A 21,071-nucleotide genomic window follows, 5' to 3' on the forward strand; every position below is an offset into this window, starting at 1 on the left:
CCAACGTAATAAACTCAATAAAATTACTCTATTAGATTTCTTCTTTAGTCAAAAGACGGCGTAGTCAAAAACTTCACTGGAGACGGTCAAGAGTCGGTGCAAAAGAGTTTATTCCAATAAAGGACAGATAAACCCGAGCAACATCCCTGCAGGCCTCAGGATGGAACCGAGTTGGTGGTCAGCGAACATCGCCTTATATTCACCATAAGCTCCACCTTGTCCCTCCTTTCAGGTGGGCGTTACATCTTAACTCCTCCTTATCTCCTCCTTCTAGGTGGGCGTTACATCTTAACTCCTCCTTATCTCCTCCTTCTAGGTGGGCGTTACATCTTAACTCCTCCTTATCTCCTCCTTCTAGGTGGGCGTTACATCTTAACTCCTCCTTATCTCCTCCTTCCAGGTGGGCGTTACATCTTAACTCCTCCTTATCTCCTCCTTCTAGTTGGGCGTTACATCTTAACTCCTCCTTATCTCCTCCTTCTAGGTGGGCGTTACATCTTAACTCCTCCTTATCTCCTCCTTCTAGGTGGGCGTTACATCTTAACTCCTCCTTATCTCCTCCTTCCAGGTGGGCGTTACACCTTAACTCCACCTATGGTGTTCGCTGACCACTCCTCCCCTTTGGTGGATTTCCTATCCTCTACTGCCTCTAATGGCCTTTTTCTTGTACTGTTTTACCAAATTAACCCTTTCATTAATGTTACAATTTCCACTTTTTAACTATTATTACATGTAATTATTGTTACCATTTATCTCTCTTTATATTTTTTACATTACTGGATTAGAAATCCACCAATATGTTTCAACTTCAGTCCCACCGTCTTTTTTAAAGTTATACAGGCATAGTTTGACACCATTAAAACTTAAACACTTACAATCGTATTTTTTAAAAGAATTAATAAGGAATAACATATTTCATACATGTATAACGTGATTCAATGAACAATTGGTTTCATGCAGTACCTAGCCGTACCAGGCGCCATAAATCACAACATGTCATGATCTCATTCTTGGCTTCAGTTCGCGATGATCTCAGCCCTGGCGTACGTGACTTTCTGCAGGTGCCTTGCTTCTAATGAGTGGGTTACGGTTGGCTAGGTTTTGCCTGCGCGGCCTGAGCAGCTTCTCTGCTCATGTAGGCACATTAAAAAGCACACGTTCATGAATACACAGAGTATAGGAATAATATATGATAAACACACAGAGTATAAGAATAAAATATGAGTTTGAACACACTCATTAAACACTCAGTAGTTAAACACTCAGTAGTTAAACTTTACACTATAAAATAACACTTTAAATGATGACAATGTAGACCACCATTGCTCTAGTAATTAATGATAACAATTTAGGCTATAATGCTCCAAAATAATTCACAACACACCTTTGGGATGTGGTGGAACGGGAGATTCTCATCATAGATGTGCAGCTAACAAATCTGCAGCAACTGCATGATGCTATCATGTAAATGTGGACCAAAGTCTCTGAGGAATGTTTCCAACACTTTGTTGAAAGTATGCCACAAAGAATTAAGGCAGTGCCGAAGGCAAAAGGAAGTCCAACCAGGTACTAGCAAGGTGTACCTAATAAAGTGGAAGGTGAGTGTATATAGCATTGTTTGAAGATCTTAATAAGTAACTGTCCGTAGGTATTGTGTGCCCATCCATACAGCTTAGAGGCAGCTTGTCCACTCGCCATAAGGCATACTGGTTGTGCATCCAGAAGGGGGTATTTACAAAGCTTTAAATGGCCTCATTTTGTGACAAATCACCCAAATGCCAAAACACAAGATTGAAACTAACATATATGTGGATGTACCAAATGTACATTGTCAACAAAAGACAAAAACAAACAGATTGACCCATTTAAAATCAGAAAGCACTCAACAGCATACGTCAAATCAAAGCTGTACGATCCTAAACATTTTCATTAGCATCTGAAGCACAGTGAAAATGTATAATTAACTATCTTGCAATGTTTAGAAAACTTAAGTCAAATGTGTCTACTTTGGCTGATGGTAACATGTGAGATTCAGGCCGACTGCCTGATCTTGTAGTGGGACTCCATGAGTGCCGATGTGTATGCTGGGGAAAGGAAAAACATGTTTATATGATATGATACCCCATAACTGCAACCTCACGGCCGCTGTTACTTGCTCAGATGGTTAAAGGCCAGAGGTGAAGGGAGGAGTAACAAATATGAAAGAAAATTGGGCCAAAAGAAACAGGAAACTGATTATGTGCAAACAAAGATATTTACTGACAATTAAGTTATGCTCATACAGAAACACAAAATCTTCACTAAGAACTACTTAACCAAAAAAAAAGATTTAAAGATTTTAACAAAAAACACCAAACTAGCAACTTAAATAATTAAACTCTTTTAACGCTGAGGGAGTATGTGAGCCCTCAACACCACGCAGCTCCCCAAAACTGCCATCTGACCCCCTCCGAAGAAGGTTAAAGTCAAGGGCAACTGGACTTGGTTGAAGATACAAGAAGACGTTTTGTCCCTCATCCGAGAGACTTTTTCAGTTCTGACCGGCAGTTCATTAGTGCTCCTGTCTGTGGTAATGACAACGTTAGAACCACCCGAGGCCAAGTCTGAACGGACATCGTTGGTATCTTCACCTGAGACCAAGAGGAAACGCTTGTTCAGTTTCCTGGGAAGTGATGAAAGGACAGCATTGTATGGTATGTTGTCCGCTCTGTGGTCCAGGGTTCTGATGACCCCTAGCTTGTGTTCCAGTGGGTGGTGGGAATTGAAATGTAGGTATTGGTCCGTGTGTGCGGGTTTCCTGTAAACCCCAATTTACAGGCTCATGTCCTCTTCAGTGTGTACAGCACAGTCCAGGAACGCCAAAATGAACTCGATGTTACTGTCCACGGAGTTGATGTGTTCTGTGAAGGCTTACACTTCTTGGGTTTTAATTTTGACCCAATCCAAATACCCGCACCAGTACCTCTGTGCTGTTCCTCTGAAGGAGTTGAGGGCTTTGTCCTCAACTTCCTCCATGTAGATGTTAGCTACAATAGTGGATACTGGTGAGCCAATAGTACAGCTATGGTGTGTTCTTTTCCTCTGTTATTGTGTAGTTTTTACCAATTAACACTGTTCCCCTGCTGTCATTTATTACTGTATTGTTGACTTTCTACATCTTTATACTACTGGATAAGAAGTTCATCACTTACATTTTAACTTCAGTCTCACCGTGTTTTTTAAAGGTTACGCATGCTCAATTTGACACACAATTGTATTTTTTAAACAATTAATATAAGAATAACATAAGTAAAGTTGTATTTTTCATTAATGCTTGGTTTCTTACAGCATTCTTGATGTTATGCTGACTGCTTTCTGCTTTATCATCTGTCTGTCGTGTTTTTGCAAAGCATGAATTCCTTCAGCAAGTTCACTCAAAGCTCATACTGGCTATAATAACCAGAGGTTGGAAGTTGACAATCAAACCCCCTTAATCAGTAATTAAGCATGTAGTCTTAATATTAGCAGATTAACACATCAGCAGTTCCTCATGTAATCGCAACAGTAGATAACAGTAGACCAAAGCATGCACTGTCACAGTGTCAGTAGATCTTGCACACCTGCAGCCTCTCCTATGGTCATAATCTACAGTAGATGACAGTTGGACAAGACGAACCACCTGTAGTCTGTTCCTGCAGTCATTCCTCCCACTCAAGGATCTGTTTCTGTGTTCATGACTACAGTTCACTACTTATAAGTAAAAACCAAAGCATATCTATGTAAAAAGAAAATGATTAAGAATGATTAATGATTAATACTAGTAAAATGATTAAAAATGATGATATAAGAAATATTACTTATTGATTAAAGTAACTGATTAATGATAAAATGATTGATAATGATTATTAATATTAATTAAGAATAATCACTGACTGTTTCTTGACTGATGTCTAACTTTTTGTTGCAATGCTCCCCCCCTCTGTGTCCGGGGCATGCTCTCTGCTGATCATGCTATTTTAACCAAAAACCTGACTTTGTGGAATATGCTGATGTCTCTTGTGCTGTGTGCTATAGACAGGACATTCTTTCTGTATTGATGTATGTTTTGTAACACAATTTTCACTAATTCTGCTTCTACATTTTCCTTTGCTGGTGTTTTTGATGATGTCTTGCTGTCTCATTCTGCTCCCAGAGCACACATGTGCTACTGTTACTGGCAGCTAGACACAGAGAGGACCGCACACTCAGAGCTATGGAGTTTCAGCGTTATGATCTTAACTTTACACTCTAAAATAATACTTTAAATGATGCCAATGCAGACCACCTTCGTTCTAGCAATTAATGGTAACAATTTAGGCTGTAATGTTCTAAAATAATTCTCAACACCGTTTCCTTAGGTTTATACTGCCTCCATTGTGGGGATGCAGGTAAACAAAGAAGTCACATCATAGAACACAATTGTTTCATCTGGGTCCACTTTCAGTGCCCAAACGACCCCTCAGAGGTTAAATAACTGAGTTTTCCTACTAGTCAATTCAGAACTCTTGGGTGAGGGACGAAACGTCTTCTAGTGTCTTAAACAAAGTCTTTCTTTCAAAAACCTTCTTCAGATAATAATAATAATAATAATAATAATCCTTATTTGTAGATCACTTTTCAAAAACAAGTTACAAAGTGCTTTAACAAGTGTAAAGAATAATACAAAAAAGATAAGAGCATGAAAATTTAATATAAAATTAGTAAAATACAATAAAATAAAAGGGATAAATAAAGTCAAATAAGAAGGGGAAAGGCTCTCCTATAAAAGTATGTTTTAAGAAGGGACTTAAAAGAGTTCACCGACTCAGCCGACCTGATTTCCTCGGGCAGGCTGTTCCAGAGCCTCGGGGCCCTGACAGCAAACGCTCTGTCCCCTTTAGTTTTCAGTCGAGACTCTGGAACAGACAACAGACCTCTGCCCGAGGATCTCAAGGTACGTGCTGGTGCGTATGGGACTAAAAGGTCAGAAATATAACAAGGCGAGAGGCCATGAAGAGCTTTAAAAGTGATCAATAGAATTTTAAAGTCAATTCTAAAACATACTGGGAGCCAGTGTAATGAAGCTAAAATAGGAGTAATGTGGTCATATTTCTTTGTTCTGGTTAAAAGCCTGGCAGCTGAGTTCTGGACAGTCTGGAGTCGATCAATAGATTTTTGGGTTAAACGGGTGAAAAGGCTGTTGCAATAATCCAGGCGTGATGAGATGAAGGCGTGTAAAATGGTCTCGGTGTCCTTAAAAGTTAACATAGATCGAATTTTTGCCATATTTCTAAGTTGATAAAAACATGATTGAACAAGCTTTGTGGTGTGCTGCTCGAAATTTCAATTACTATCAAACCAAACACCAAGGTTCTTTGCCACAGGCAAACTATGACCTGGATGACTGAGAACCTTCAGACATCTGACCCACTGGTTGGCCGTGGTCAACACTGGTCCACAGACTGGCCCTATTGCAAAAAACTGTTGCTGCTCCCTTCATGTTTTCTTATCCTCCAGGTACTGACTGGGGAATCAGGGGCAACGCTGCCACCCTGTGACTAAAGAAGGCCACGAGCCATCGACAGCACAGAACATTCAAATACAGGAAACAGGGGGTCCCCAGAAAAAACAGGCATTTTTATTATAATTCCATCCATAAGTAACACAATGGCAGAAATTTGTGATACTTGGGTCATTGGTTTTATACGCTTTCTGTAATATAAAAATCTAGAAGCAAAAATCCTATCAGATGGGCGACAATGGAGGAAAAATAACTTGGGGTCCGTGGTCTAATTTGTGGGTCCTTGATGTGAAGAAGTTTGAGAATCACTGTTTTAAAAGACTAAAGATCTGTTTGCACTTCAATACTCAGCACCTCATATTGTTAGTAAAAAGGCACTGAGGATTAAGTGCATCTGTTTGCATTTTTATGTATTAATTAGTGTTTTGCAGTAAAGTCTCTAATGCCAAAGTATTGTTTGCCAGTTTACAGTATATTATAATGAATATTATTTTGTATTTCATCACTGCCCTCTGGTCTTTTTACAAGTCCTCTAATTTTGTAATTAAATATTTGATTAGTTGTATAAACATCACGTGGGATCAGTGCACAAAACAATTTCTTGTGGTACATTTTCCAGTTTCAAGAAGCATTCTATAGGTAAAATCAGTTATATGCTGTTTGCTTAAATTATATGCATTGCCTGGGTATTATATGTAGCTTATAGCTTGTTTTTATTACTTTAGATAATTATTTATCTGTATCCTACCTACTGTATACCTTTAGACTATCGTATACTGCTGTAAAATTAATTTCCCCCCTTACTATCAATAAAGTATTTCCTTAATTCGAGCAATCTAATCTACATGCATCCAAGTTTTAGCCGCAAAGTCATTTGATTCACCAGACTATTGAAGATCACAGAACCGGCCATTGGAGAAACATTGCAGGCTGCCCAGATTACCATGATCATGGGAACAACTGCTGCTGCTGTGCTCGGTTGAAAGAGCTTGGGAAGCACGACTGGATAGATTTTTTTTGAAACCTTTCTACTTTAGAAAGATCGCATTCACATTAAAAACGTACATGCACATCTATATTTGGAATTTGACAGGTATCATCTGGACAAGACAGTGTGGACAGCACACACAAGAAGAAAAACGAGATTTATACTTCTGCTTCAAATCGACGGTAAATGTTATTACGTGTCGGGGCGACGCAGAAATTAAGAACTGTGATTGGTCGGCTGGGTAGCCTCGCAATGCCTCTGAGCCGACAGGAAGTGCTCCCAAGTAAATTTTACTAGCGGCCAAACCAGCAGCTTTCACGCAGTTGATCAATATATTTGAGCGTCACAACCTGAGCGAAATGACTCGTTTCACTATCAGGCTGTGATTCATTCAGTCAATAACATTTGAAAAGTCTATAACAGACACACGTGTATGATTTTACACCCATTCAAGTTAGCAGATGACTAAACTGGTAGTTACACAGTATAAATGCATGGCGACGCACAAGTATGAATTGCGCTTAACAACACTAGGGTTTAAGGTTTGACAAGGAGCCAGTTCTCAAGAGCTCCAACTTTGTCTGAAAGAAAAGAGCACAGTAAATGATCCACCATATATAAAAAATACTATTTGAATCTCAGCTGAGAGGCTTTTAAGAACAAAAAAAATCAAGGAAGTGTAGTAAAACTAATTGTGTCCAATGTCCAACATGCTGACATTTTAAATATGACTTATTTATATTATGCAGATTTTGTCTATGAAGATTCTCAGTCATCCAGGTCATTGTTATCCAACGAAGGTTAAAATCAAGGGCAACTGGACTTGATTGAAGCTACTGGAAGACGTTTCGTCCCTCATCCAAAGGATTTCTTCAGTTCTGACTGACTGGCAGGGAAACTCAGCTATTTAACCTCAGTGGGGTCGTTGGCCCGGGTCATCGATACCGCTGGTTCGTTAGTGTTCCTTGTTGCTGTGACGACAGTCGTTACAGTCGTTAGGACTACCGGTGGCCAAGACTGAACGACCATCGTTGAGGCCAATAGGTTACGTTTGTTGAGTTTCCTGGGAAGTGATGAAAGGACAGCATTGTAAGTGGGGGATAAGTGGTGGCGTAGACCCCCTCCTCTGTTCAATGACGGCTTCTCGACCCTGGTGTAGATGCTTCCTTGACACCTCTTTCAAACCATCCATCTTCTCTGTCTAAAATGTGCACCTGGTGGTCCTCAAACGAGTGTCCTCTGTCCTTCAGATGTAAGTAGACTGCAGAGTCTTGACCTGAGGAGTTGGCTGGACTCTGCAGTCTACTCGATGACCCGGGCCAACGACCCCACTGAGGTTAAATAGCTGAGTTTCCCTGCCAGTCAGTCAGAACTGAAGAAGTCCTTTGGATGAGGGACGAAACGTCTTCCAGTATCTTCAACCAAGTCCAGTTGCCCTTGATTTTAACCTTCGTTGGAGAGATATATTATATATATAGTAAATAAAACAGTAAAAGTGTGTATGAGTGTTAAAAAAAATTAAAACTCAGATATTTATTTTACATTTACTATACGTTAGCCAAGTGTTGAGATTATAGTTCAGCTCAAAAAAGACAGAACAGCGAGCTGAACAACCTGTTCACAATTAAATCAGGTGAATCTTTTATTTGCAGTAGAACCAGCTGTCGAGCGTCATGCAGGGTTGTTACCTTGGGGCGAGCGACGGCGGCGGGGATCCCAGCTCGGAGCATCAGCAGACTTCCAATGACCATACACACCAGGAACTGCAGAGGTAGACGGGAAAAGAAGTTATTACACAATCATACCCAAAAATCCACAGATTGCATCACAGGGTTTCATAAAAGCTGCTTATTTCAGGAGACACATGTGCTAATACAGCGTTTCCCCAGGTCAAACGTCAGCTGACTAGATACTCAAGAAAATCAAGCAAACATACGCATCAAATAAAGGGAATCAGTCAACAAGACAAATTGAATAAAAGAGTCTTTGGCTGATTAAACGCTCCAACTGAGACCCCGTTTTTTTTTTAAAGTCACAGAGGCGAAATAAAGTTTTGGACAGGAACAAACCTGCAGCGCTCTGTTTAAACCAAACTCACAACAACAGGAAATGACAGTGTAAACACAGTCTCTGTTCTCATTGTCCTCCTCAGGTGTGTGTTAGCAGCAGCAGCAGCAGCAGCTTGGTTTGGTTTGGTTTGGTTTTCCCCTCAGAGTCACAAATGACCTAAATCTGGAAATTTCTTTTTTTCAAAATCACCTCAATCAAAAGCAGAGTCTGCTTTAGGAACATGAGGCCAGGATGTTTTTTTGTATGATGAAACGATTGTTAACAACAAGTTTGTGCAGTGCCCTCTTTTATTCTGAGGTTTCATCATCCTGTACAGCTTGTGCGTCAGTTGATCGTCATACTCACCACGATCAGGGACACTTTGCTCTCCTTGCAGGCTCCATAGGCTCCCAGGATGGCGATGACCATCGTAACGGAGCCCACAATGTACAGGACGAGGAGGCCGGTGTCCCGACCCTCCAGCTGGAGGAAGAAGAGGCGATTGACAGGTTAATATGGCGAGGAGCGGTGTAATTTTTGTTCATTAATTACACGTTCAAAACGGTGTTTGTTCTTACGTCTCCATTGACGTTGGTGAAGACTTGAGCCAGCAGCGTGATCGTGATGATGACTGCGCCAACAAGCTGAAACCAAAAAACAAGAGTTTGATCAGAACCAAAAACACCACAACAATTAAAGCACACAGGAAGTGCCACTTTAAGTCCATCACAAGATAAATCTGATGGCTGCACAAGCCCCGCCCCCCCGCCAATGTTCCACTTTTGTTCAAACTTGTAAAACTGATTAACTTTAAAAATCGTGACATCGTTGAAGCTGCAAACTTATATTTGGTGCTTTTGATGAAAGATGACGTATCAATTATTTAAAAAAAGGTTACTTTATTTATTTATCAACTTATTGTTTACGTTATTTTATTATGCAGCACTTTGGTCAACTCTGGTTGTTTTTAAATGCGCTTCATAAATAAATTTCATTTGAAACTTTTAGTGGAGGTCGCCCGCCACAGATCACTGCAGGTTGTTTTATCTCTGCAGTTTAATCTTGTTCTACTTCTCTTTTCTAGGTTTTAGAGCTTTGCATGCTGGGACTTTGAGTGTTTGCTCAAGAAGCTGAATTTTGGATATGCTAAATATGAGTTTTAGGTAATTTAATGGCAAGTGTCACCATTGCATAGTTTGACATGATGATCAGTCTGCTGGTTGATAAATTGTTTGTTCAATGAGCAATATCTGCGTCACAAATCCAGTATTGCCAAGGCTCTAACTTGCACTTTGCAAAACAAGGAAACTGTTTGGAATGTGACCAACAGAAAAGCCTCTCTAGGTACTGTTAATAATTAAATAAGCTTTACTGTCAAATTAAAAAGTTATTTTGCCTTCAGACTGAAACCAGCAGAGAACAAAAAACAAAACTCAAACAAAAGTAAGAACAAAAGCAAGCATTGTGATCACGTTTTCAGTATTAATAACAAACATTTGATAGTTCCAGCTTCTTTTAGGACTCTTTGTCTTACATTATAGTGAATTAATTAACTTTGCATTGTTGAACAAAGACATCTGAAAACATCACTTTGGAATTTACAACTGGCAGCTTTCACTAACTTTAGACAAACTAGACAAATTGATTGATAAATGAAAATGTTGAAACTACAGCCCTAACTTATTTACCAACAATGCTTAAAATAAAATAAAAAGGAATTACTCTTTTTTTTGTGTTTCAAAGTCTCCAAAACAATCCTGAGACAGTCGATGACCGCACTTTTGACATTCACACATATGAACTCATATCACTGCGTACACATACATACATACATACATACATACTACAAACTATGAAAAAGATTATATTTATTTAAAAGAAACATTTTGAACTTTAAAATCGGTTTGTTTGACTTTTCTAAGCCTCAGTTGAAGTCTGCAACGAGGATAAATATAAATAAACATGCAAACACTGCTGTTTTTCCTCATTAAAAACCTTACTGCTCAGTACATCAGCTGATTATTGACTAATTTAAGTATAAAAACCATATAAATCGCTGATAAAAGTCTAAAAACGGCGTCGTAAACCCGTCAGGCCCGTGCGGGCCCGACTGACTCCGAGCTCCACTACGCACTTTTTATTCCCCAGCAGAAGATAAAAAGCGGCCATTTTTTAACGAACTTACCGCGAATAAGATGTTAAAGACGGTGAAGGTGCGTTTGAGGCACGGGTTGATCTGGTGACCCATGTTTACAGACGGAAATACACCGAAAAGTTCAGTAACGTGTTAGTTTTTTTACACCCGCGAAGCTCCGACTGCAGCGAAGGAAAGTGAGGAGGCAGCCGGAGGATGCTGCTTTTAGCTGCCAGAGGGAGCCCGGCGGGCGGGGTTTCCAGTAAATAACGAGGAGGAGGCGCCGATGGGATGTCTGCTGAGACTTCCGGTGCCTGTTGTAACAGGTAGAAAGGGGGAGAGAAAGGGAGAAGGAGAAGGAAAAGGGGAGGGGAGGAGAGGGAGAAAGGCTTCATTCCGGGAAGACGAATGGAAAAATCCTATTCAACTGATGGTGTGTGGGTGTAATTGGAGAGCCTGTTTGGGATTGGAGGGATGGGCGGAGTTAAATCCTGACAAAAATCCCATGGCCTGAAATCCCGGAATTTACTGACTTTAACTTCCTGAAAACTCCTCATAACACCACAGAGCAGAAAAGGACGTACATCTTCTAAAGCATGATTTTTTGGTACTGGTCCCTGCAGTATTTCTGTGTCTCTTTGTAGTTGTTTTGTGTCTCTGTGTGGTCGTGTTTTGTATCTTTGTAGATGTTTCGTGTCTCTGTGTGGTCGTGTTTTGTATCTTTGTAGATGTTTCGTGTCTCTGTGTGGTCGTGTTTTGTATCTTTGTAGATGTTTCGTGTCTCTGTGTGGTCGTGTTTTGTATCTTTTGTAGTTGTTTCGTGTCTCTGTGTGGTCGTGTTTTGTATCTTTGTAGATGTTTTGTGTCTCTGTGTGGTCGTGTTTTGTATCTTTTGTAGATGTTTCGTGTCTCTGTGTGGTCGTGTTTTGTATCTTTTGTAGTTGTTTCGTGTCTCTGTGTGGTCGTGTTTTGTATCTTTGTAGTTGTTTTGTGTCTCTGTGTGGTCGTGTTTTGTATCTTTTGTAGTTGTTTTGTGTCTCTGTGTGGTCGTGTTTTGTATCTTTGTAGATGTTTCGTGTCTCTGTGTGGTCGTGTTTTGTATCTTTGTAGTTGTTTTGTGTCTCTGTGTGGTCGTGTTTTGTATCTTTTGTAGTTGTTTTGTGTCTATGTGTGGTCGTGTTTTGTATCTTTGTAGTAATTGTGCATCTCTAAGATGTCTTTCTGTCTCTTCTTGTAGTAATTTTGTGTCTCTTTGTAGTCGTTTGACTTTCAGGGGGCCCTTGAGAGGCCCCTGGGCCTGTGCTCGGTAGCACGGTTCAGTAATCCTTCCTGTCTACATGCCCTGTCAGACTGTTAGACTGTGCTTTGGAGTGAGTGATCTTCTTTGTTTGCACATGCATCTGATGACCTAATACATGACAAACAGGTTTAACGGCTGCTTGATAATAAGTTTTCTTTTAAACTACTTTTCCTGTTAAGAAAGGATGAAGAGATACGAGCACAGAGAGAAAGATCATGAACAACAGTGAGCTGGTGGAGAAAAAGAAATAATGGGACGTGAACCTATTGAACCTGGTTTGAAGGAAAAATCCATCCATCGCCAAACACTTATCCTGCGTACAGGGTCGCAGGGGGCTGGAGCCAATCCCAGCTGATGTCAGGAAGGAAAAATGTGGTTCAAAATACTACTGTGGAAACCCATAAACTCCAGCCCCTGGCACGTTTCTGGAAAGCAGTTGTGTTTCTGTAAGGGGAGGGGAGGTGTAGTAACTCACTGCAGAGGAATGTGACTGAAGCAAGCTCCAGGAGACCAGTGTGTAGCTGAGAAAAAAAAAGAAGCTTATTCTTGAGAAACACAATAACTTGTTTTGTAACTGCTGAGGGTGAAAGCTGAACTGCTGATGTGTTTTTGTTTGATCGGTGTCTTGCAATGTCTTGGCTTTCGTCCAGTACAGTTGCAGGAAGTGACTCACATGGTCTTTGTGGTGTTACATGTGCAGACAGGTTGCGATGAGGTGTGAAAGGACGTTCATGCCAACTTCATGCAACGATTAGTCAGGTGAGCGTGTGAGCAGGACTTTTCACTCTTAAGAAGCAAATCGACTCTTTATTTTCCTGACATGTTTACATTTGCACTCCTTTTAAAACTCCTACGTTTTTCTCTATTAACATTAAACATTCATGGCTAAATAAGCAACATACAAACAAACAAACAACTTTCATCAGACTTAAATTCTGTTCATGTGGGATCCCAGTAGTTCAGACACCGAGAGAGCTAGAAGCTTCTGGAGCAGCCTGAACCTCATGCCCTTTATATATATATATATATATATATATATAAAAGCTATTTTAATTAGTTATTATTTCTGATTATCATCAGTATTTGGACCCTCAACAAACAGTCCAGTCCTCCTCGCACCATCTTGGCTAAGGTAAAAGAAAAGCAGAGGAATATCTTGAAGCTGTTTCGCATCATGGTTTAAGTTCTGAAGCCGCCTACTCTGCCAGGTTGTCCAGCTGCTGGTAGGCAGGCGGCTGGTCGATGAACATCACTGGTACAAACAGCGGCATGTTCGGCCTGTCGGAGGTGTTGTACATCTGGTAGATCATCAGTGAAGACGGCACCGAGCCCAGCAGCTGCAGGGAAACACACTTAAGAGTTAATTTTGACACTTTCACTTGCGAGCATGCTTGCTAATCCTCTTTCCCCAGAGTCAGATTAGTTTAATCTCCAGTACAAAGTAAAGTCTTGGGTGTGTTCAGCCTAAAGACTGAAAGCACAGGGAAACTGCTGGTGTAGCTTTGTTAAAAAGGGAAAACAAGTCCAAGTCTGTCTGATTTACATGTTGTGTCCAGGGCTGCAGCCAGGGTTTAGAAATGAGTCCAGACCTTTTGTTTCTTTTAATAGAGCTTATTTATAGCAATTCATACCAAAATGCATACAAAAAAGGATTAGTGTTTTCTTTAATGATCAGAGAGGCCGCTGTCAGTCATTTAAACCACTGGTTCTCAAAGTGGGGATCCCCATGGGTCTTTTCACTATAATTCCATTAATTAGTAACACAATGACAGAATGTATGACTATTTGGTCATGGGTTTCATATATTTTCAGTAATAAAACATCTAAAAACCCAATATCCTATTTTAATTTGTGTCCGTTAAGGGTTCCTTGATGTGAAAAGGTTTTCATGGCACGGTTATGTCACAGCAAATATCGTGGGACATAGTAAACGTGACAGAGGAAACAGAATTCAACTTCTATAATCCACGTTCAGACGCTCTGACGGAGCTCAGGATTGATCAGGAGGACGGCTGCTTTACTCAGAACAGTTTCACTGGATGAACCTGGACTGTGTGAGAGACCTTTTGAATGTGGAGAAGAACATGAATTAACATTAGACCCTGACTGATCCTGGGGCGTGTCAGGAGATTTAGATATGACGTTATGTTGCTGTACCTTGTGTGTAAATGCACACTGTGTCTCGCTTCACCTTATTTCACACATGTTTTTTATTAGAATTTTTTTTCTTGATAAGATCTAGCCTATTTGTAAAGACTCCGGGCCTCTGTGACCTCATAGCTGGTTACGGCCATGGGCGTATCCTGTTTGTTGAACGGTGTGACAAATAGATATTGTGGTTGAAGCTTCTCGGCTATCAGGACACCACATGTAGATAAAAGATGTGGTTTTCTTTTTTTTTTGGAATTAGACGTCATTCGACACCACAACAACTACTGGATCGTTGCCTCTAATGCCGGCCGCATACCAGAGGATAAATGGGCCAAGTTTGGGTTTGACTCACCCCTTCCGACAGATTATTGGCCCAAAAGATCCTGTTGTGTGAGCGATATAATCTTAAAGTCGCCAACTGGATCACCGGCTCCCTGATTTTGAATCGTAGTAAGGGTGCTATTGATAAGATTACCGTAAAACATTGATTAATAGCCCGGGCTTTTATTTGCTAAAATCACTGAATTGACCCTGCCTATATTTGGGTCTTTAATTCCTTTTGCTCAAAACTGAAATGGGCTACTGTGAAAACAGTTTATTTATTTCAAAGAGTATGAATATTACTTGTATTAAAAATATATAAAATAATAACAAATACACTAATTCGTTTGATCTAGCTCCGAGAGACGGCTTATGCGCTTTTAATTTGTAGGCAGCAACGTAAGGAAAAAAACAACAGGGTGCAGGATGAGAGAAGTTAGCAGACAGAGAGCGACGGGCTTCACGTGACAGGATTCACAACTTGGATTAATTTTTCTGAAAAGCTGATTCTTTTGACAGACTAAAGGAAGATAAATATTCACGGAACGGACACATTTAGATTTAACGAGCGCTTCAAAGGTAACGGGAGTCGGCACTTTTTTTTCTTTTCTTCTCTTGTCCCACAGCAGGCCAGGAAAGGAGGTAGGCGGCTATCTGGGACTCTGCTATTAATTGAAGTTTTTTGATGTCTCTAAACTCCTCACGCTATGGGTGTGAATCAGAAACCTGTAACATCCAATGAGGGCGAGCTGACAGGGAAGCGTCACCAGCGTGTTGTGTATCTGCTCGTGCTATAAAATGTATAAACCCACGTGGTGATTTCTTTTTCTCAGCCTCGAGTTCATCCACAGTTTGATTCTCTTTTTTTGTTTTTGCAACCAGCTGACGACGACAGTCTGCCTCCATGTTTGTTTCTGTCCTAAGTCATGTTTGATCCCTGGGACCGCCACTCTGAAACCGTTTGGTATAAACGCCGAGTGTGGGGTCCTGCGCCTGAACTGAATCATCTGGTGTTCTTAAGATTAAAATCTTAAAAATGTCGTTATGTCTTTGGTATCTCACGTTTTTTAAAAATCATTTTACATGTGAAAATCCTCTAGTGTGCACCACGCATAACGCAAACAAATTGTACGAAGAAGAAATTAAGCCCTAACTAGTTAGCTTCAGTGTCTTAACCACCAGTTCTAGTCAACAAACGCCATCTTACTCTTTGATACAACATGTAAATCATTTACAGTCATTGCGCCCAGCTAGCCAAGCAGTTTCTTGCTGCTTGCGATCTTTGTGCTAAGCTAGGCTAAACACATCCTGGACCCATGTCTGCTTAAGATGTGCAGAGAACAAACAGATATCCATCTTCTCATCTGACTCACAGCATCCAATAAAACATATATATTTACTTTTAGTTATTCTCTGTCATGGCTGAGAGAAAAGTTATTTTGTTTAATATTAGTGGTGGGTCTAAAAATCCCAAAACATTCAACCCACCGCCAGGGCGAACAGAGTGAAGAAGACGCCCAGTATGATGTTAGCACTTCTTGTAACAGAGGACAGGAGGAGAGGGAAGCAGTTCTGGTGATGGGAGGAGAGAAAGGAGCCACAGTTCACCCACGTTACAGAAAAACACATGTTTTTATTTACACTTTGTGGTATCTAGTAAGTCTATATGGTGAGAATAAGAAGTCCTGTCCTTCTGATCTCCAAAAAGTTCCTGTTTGAGGTTAAAAGCAACCTCCACCATGCTCTTACTGCTTCACAGGCATAAGAGCATGATGAGACTGTTAATAATCATCTTTTGTCCACTGACCTGTCTGAAGACAGACTTCTTCTCCCAGAAAAGGTTGAACACAAAGTTCTGGAACAGAAACACAAAGAAACTCAGTGGTCTGGTTTTGTTCATGTAGACTTACAAAAATGTGTTTTAATAATACAGACTCCGTATCTGATGGAGTGACACTTTCCCTGCAGCTCCTCCTCCCGGTTGCACAGACAGGAGCCGGGGATGTTCCCGTTCCAGTCCTCATGACTGAACAGGCCACAGCAGTGCAGCTAAACACAAGAGAAGAAGAGCTAGTGCCCCCTACAGGCCGCAGTGTTCATTACAACACACAGAGATTTCTATCCAACCTCTCATATGACTCTTAAAGAGAAAGCAAATTATTTACCAAAATATTATTTTAATGTGAAAACACACACTGTGTCTGTGAGTGTGCGAGCATCTTACTGATTTCTGCAGAGCTTCAGCCTGATTCTTGATGTCGTCTGAAGCCTGATCCAGTGGAAGAAACGAACGCCACCTTTCCTCCATCACACTCGCCAACTACAAACACACATCGCAAATTAAATGAAAGACACTGGGGCTGCAACTGATGATAATAAGGAGGAGTTTATCCAGTAAAACAGTCAGTCAATTGTTTAGTAACTCAGTTACTTAATTTGTCTTTAAAATGTCAGAAAAAAAGGTAAAAAATTAAATCAAACTTGTGAAAATAGGGCCCCAAATAGCAAAATTACCCTTTAACAGCACCAGAAAGCCATGGTGAAAGACGTATTGGATGTAAGTAAAGGTAGCACAGTGGAAAAATACTCCATTACAAGTAAAAGTCCAGCATTCAATATCTTGCTGAAGTAAAAGAATTATTATCATCAAAATGTGCATAAAGTATTGGAAGTAAAAGTAATGCGTCTGTCTGATGCGTTAACATGTAAGCAGATGGACCTGCAGGTGAAACTCATTCCTTGCATGACGTCCTCTACAGTGGACAGATATTTGGAAGCCATTTTGAGCCATAAATATATATTGGAAAAGGTTTAAAATTTAAAAATTACTTTGTGATTTAAGAATTCATTCATGAAATAGATAAACTGATGCTGTAATTAGACATTAAAGACATTTATTTGCTTTGAACATTGGCCTACGATCATCAGAACACACCAACAGACTGGGTAATAAAATTGAAAGGTTTAGTTGAATTAAAAACATATAAATAGGATTAGGGAAAATATTATCACTGAATGAAATGTCTTTCAAATTTCAAAAACTGGCACCAAAGTTTTTAAATTGGATCTGCAGGTGATGTGGCGTTACCACGTTGAGGTCATCCAGGAGCTTCTTTATGAGCTTATACTTACAGAATTCATAAAATACTACATACATTTCAGGGATACATTCATATTAACAGATTGACATACTGTTTGCTAAGGTTTTAGCTGCAGTCTTGTTAAGAGTCAGGGCAGGGAGTTTGCTGTAGACTCTTAGAAACAGTCAGGGTTGTTACCTTGGGTCGGGCTTTGGCAGCAGAGACTCCAGCTCGGAGCATCAGCAGACTTCCAATGACCGTACACACCAGGAACTGCAGAGAAAATGAAACCAGAAGTCACCATAAGAAAGAAGATCCAAGTAGTTTTTCTCTTTTTGGTTTTGAATGAAATGTTTGGGGTGGAGGCAAATTTAAAGTTAGGTTTAAAGTTATCAATAACCACTATCAGGTTTGTTGGAACCAAACGTTTGTACAAATTTCAGCCTGCAGGACACCGGACATCTGTCCCGACATCAGTTTTTAAACCTTTCACGCTGCACTCCTCCTGCTGGTGGGTTTGGATGCGAGTGAGTCTGTCTGATTGGCTATGAATTGAAGACAGAATTGTAAGCCATCACACTTTGGCCCAGTTGGAGGCCCCCGTTACACAAGGGAACGTTCTGATTGGTAAGATTTTTAGAGTCTGTCCCTAAGTGACACATGTGATGGCAGAGAATTGTTTTTTCTTCTCCTTCTAATTTGTTATGCAAGTACTAATAGAACTATTTTATATTATTATTATTATGTCTTATATATTGTTTTTAATCTTTAACCTGTTCTTTTTGTTATTATACTCATTATTGTAGTCTGTCCACATCAGGGTCAGGGAGGTGAAGTTGTTTTATTGTTTTTCTTACTAGCTGTGACAGCGATCTTTGTTCCCCAAAACATAGAAACCCAGACTTTGTAAATGATCATGCAGCCCTTTGCTCTGGGCCAGACGTTAGTGACTGTCCTAGGAGACAGAACCTCTGGTCCATCTGCATATTAGTTTTAATACTTCTCTGTTTATTCTCTTTTAATAATCAATTCTTCAAAAGACAATGGTTTGTTGTAACTCAATGATTTGCTCAATCCCTCACCAGGAATACCACAATTTTCCACGACAACACATAAAGACAGAACCTGGGGAAAAGGACTTTTGTTATACAAACATCGTACCGTCTCTGTTACTACCAACGTTCCCGGCTCAGAGGCCGATCAAATCAGACCCCCCTTTCCGGCTCCGTACCTTTCATATAGCGCAGCAAGGCTGCATATTGGCGTAATAATTCGGGAAAATAAGGCAGTGAAGTCGCAACAACAAGTTCACGGCTCACTAAATATACACAGTGCAGCAGATACGAGTCACCGCGATCCTGATTGACAGGTAGCGGCTTGTCAATTCCCACCGTGTCGTTTGTTGCTTTCTGATGATAAATTCGGTGCTTTCTTTGTTAGAAATAAACTACACTGACCATTTAAGTATCTCAGGGGTTCATGTCCTCCTGTGCACCGCACGTGACCTGGACTGTTAGCGGTCACTTAGTCATTTAGTTTCTGAGGTTTCTGCTCACCACAGTCAGAGTTACCCGGTTCTTCTTAAAGGCTCCATAGGCTCCCAAGACGGCGATCGCCATGATAACAGAGCCAGCGATGTAGAGGACAACTGTAGTGTAGTGACTGGTTCTCTGAACTTCAACCTGTATTTTGGAGAGTTGGTTGGCTGGTTAGTGATGTGCAATGATTTTGGGTGTGTCTCCAGTGATAGCTGGTGTTTCCGTCTTACGTCTTCTCCTCCATGCAAGTCGTCCAGCGACGGAGACAGCAGAGCCAAGGAGATGATGATGATGAGTCCACCACAGATCTAAAACATAAGAGGACAGGAGGAAAACTACCACAATCTATATCAAAGACAGATGTGGAAATAATTTAATGACAAAATAACCAGTCAACAATGAACCTTTACCTTTTCAAGACTGCATTCCCCAGTTAGCATCCTTTCCCTCTCTCCCCTCCTTTTCTTTTTAACTAATTACTTTTATCTTTCCCCCATCCATCCATCCATCCATCATCAACTGCTTATCCTGCGTACAGGGTCGCGAGGGGCTGGAGCCAATCCCAGCTGACCTCAGGCGAAAGGCCGGGTACACCCTGGACAGGTCGCCAGTCCATCGCAGGTTAATCTTTCCCCCAATAAAGATCATTTAAAAAGCGCTATATAAATCTAATTTATTATTATTATCATTTCTACTTCTTGTTCTTCTTATTTGTGTGAATTCTGTTGGAATGTTGTTTTTTTTTTAGACCTGTGCAAAGGTACAAATATTTTGGGGAAAAATCTGGTGAATCGCACAACAGATTCTTGGGTTGCAGATCCCATTGACATAAGTGTCACTGTATTTGACAAAATGAATAAGAAATTACAGAAAACCCCATAAAATATTTACTGCAGCAGCAAATAAAGCTTGCAATAGGCATAGGCAGATCCACCTACCGAGGAGAACTGGCTGTAAATCATCGAAGAGATGCACGAGATGGAAAGACTTTCCTTTTAAGACTGAGAAAATATTTATACATTGTGAGGATAATATATTTGTTGGAATACATGGCTGCACTTTTCTTTGCCAGTCATGGATAATTATTTGCAAATGAACTAGAGATGCAGTCCATAATCCATACTATATAATGTTTGTCCGTCCTGCTGCCCCAAATACTCAGTAGAGCCGACTAGAGCACACGTGGATTCATCAGCCGCTGAAAATAATCCCCAACATATGCACTACTTCCTCCTGTCTGATAGAAACTACAGCAAGCAGCTGTTTTAGGAAATGACTGAGCCTTTTTAAACATGAACTCATATATCTGTGAGGTGTTGTTTGAGTCTGCACATGAGATTTGTTATATATATGATGGTATGAGTATGAGCGAATGTACATGCGTGTTTATATATGAGTATACAATTTTAGACCAATTTCAAAACTGCCTTTTACTGCAAAGATTCTAGAAAGAATTGTGTCCAAACAGCTGCTCACTGTACTGGAAAATAACAAAATATTTGAAAAGATTCAGTCTGGTTTTAGGAAGTACCACAGCACTGAGACTGCCCTGCTTAAAGTCACCAATGACCTTTTAATGTCTGCTGATGAAGGCATGTGCTCAGTCCTGGTACTCCTGGACCTTAGCGCTGCTTTTGACACCATTGATCACAACATCATGTTAGACAGACTGAGGCACTGGGTGGGGATCTCTGGTACTGCCCTAGAATGGTTTTCATCCTACCTGTCAAATAGGAAGTTTTGCGTGTCTGTAAACAACTATGTCTCCTCATTCTGTCCAGTTAAATTTGGTGTGCCTCAGGGGTCGGTCTTAGGACCCATTTTGTTTTCCTTGTATCTGCTTCCCCTTGGACATATTATCCATAAACATGGCATTTCTTTTCATATTTATGCTGATGACACACAAATATACTTGCCCGTCAGATCCACAGACCCTGGAATGCTGAGTTCACTTAACAACTGCCTTTGTGAAGTTAAAAAATGGATGTCAAA

General features: G+C 40.4%; 2 protein-coding genes and 1 long non-coding RNA gene across 4 annotated transcripts in view; 1 reads left to right on the plus strand and 2 right to left on the minus strand.

The window, feature by feature from the left end:
* Positions 1–10,921, minus strand: part of LOC123963100 (tetraspanin-8-like) — an 18,933-nt gene extending 8,012 nt beyond the window's left edge. Inside the window, exons 1-4 of the mRNA XM_046039625.1 lie at positions 10,741–10,921; positions 9,134–9,199; positions 8,922–9,038; positions 8,195–8,269 (exon numbers count right to left, since the gene is read on the minus strand). Of these exons, the coding sequence (XP_045895581.1) occupies positions 8,195–8,269; positions 8,922–9,038; positions 9,134–9,199; positions 10,741–10,803 (321 nt within the window). The 5' untranslated portion in view covers positions 10,804–10,921. The remainder of the gene's footprint in view (positions 1–8,194; positions 8,270–8,921; positions 9,039–9,133; positions 9,200–10,740) is intronic.
* Positions 10,922–11,075: 154 nt separating this feature from the next.
* LOC123963102 lies at positions 11,076–13,728 on the plus strand. Its single transcript, XR_006823125.1, has 3 exons — positions 11,076–11,296; positions 11,948–12,059; positions 12,169–13,728. It is a non-coding gene; the product is annotated as an uncharacterized LOC123963102 (long non-coding RNA).
* Positions 12,784–19,504, minus strand: LOC123963101 (23 kDa integral membrane protein-like). Of its 2 annotated transcripts, XM_046039627.1 has the most exons (8): positions 19,310–19,504; positions 19,098–19,223; positions 17,740–17,814; positions 16,686–16,781; positions 16,397–16,510; positions 16,269–16,316; positions 15,950–16,033; positions 12,784–13,326 (listed from the first exon to the last, which is right to left on the minus strand). In XM_046039627.1, the coding sequence occupies exons 2-8, from the start codon at positions 19,158–19,160 to the stop codon at positions 13,186–13,188; spliced, it is 621 nt and encodes a 206-aa protein (XP_045895583.1). In that variant the 5' UTR covers positions 19,161–19,223; positions 19,310–19,504; the 3' UTR covers positions 12,784–13,185. The 2 variants fall into 2 exon arrangements, with proteins under 2 accessions (XP_045895583.1, XP_045895584.1); XM_046039628.1 differs by lacking the exon at positions 15,950–16,033.
* Between the last annotated feature and the right edge of the window lie 1,567 nt (positions 19,505–21,071).

The sequence above is a fragment of the Micropterus dolomieu genome, linkage group LG23 (assembly GCF_021292245.1).
Source record: "Micropterus dolomieu isolate WLL.071019.BEF.003 ecotype Adirondacks linkage group LG23, ASM2129224v1, whole genome shotgun sequence".
Lineage (NCBI taxonomy): Eukaryota > Metazoa > Chordata > Actinopteri > Centrarchiformes > Centrarchidae > Micropterus > Micropterus dolomieu.

Coding starts and splice junctions, on each gene's coding strand:
- LOC123963101 (XM_046039627.1), bottom strand. CDS start 19,160: ATGGCGATCGCCGTCTTGGGAGCCTATGGAGCCTTTAAGAAGAACCGG. Junction 16,782..17,739: donor CTGCCAAAGCCCGACCCAAG/GTAACAACCCTG, acceptor GTGTGTTTGTAG/TTGGCGAGTGTGATGGAGGA. Junction 16,511..16,685: donor CTGAAGCTCTGCAGAAATCA/GTAAGATGCTCG, acceptor TCTTGTGTTTAG/CTGCACTGCTGTGGCCTGTT.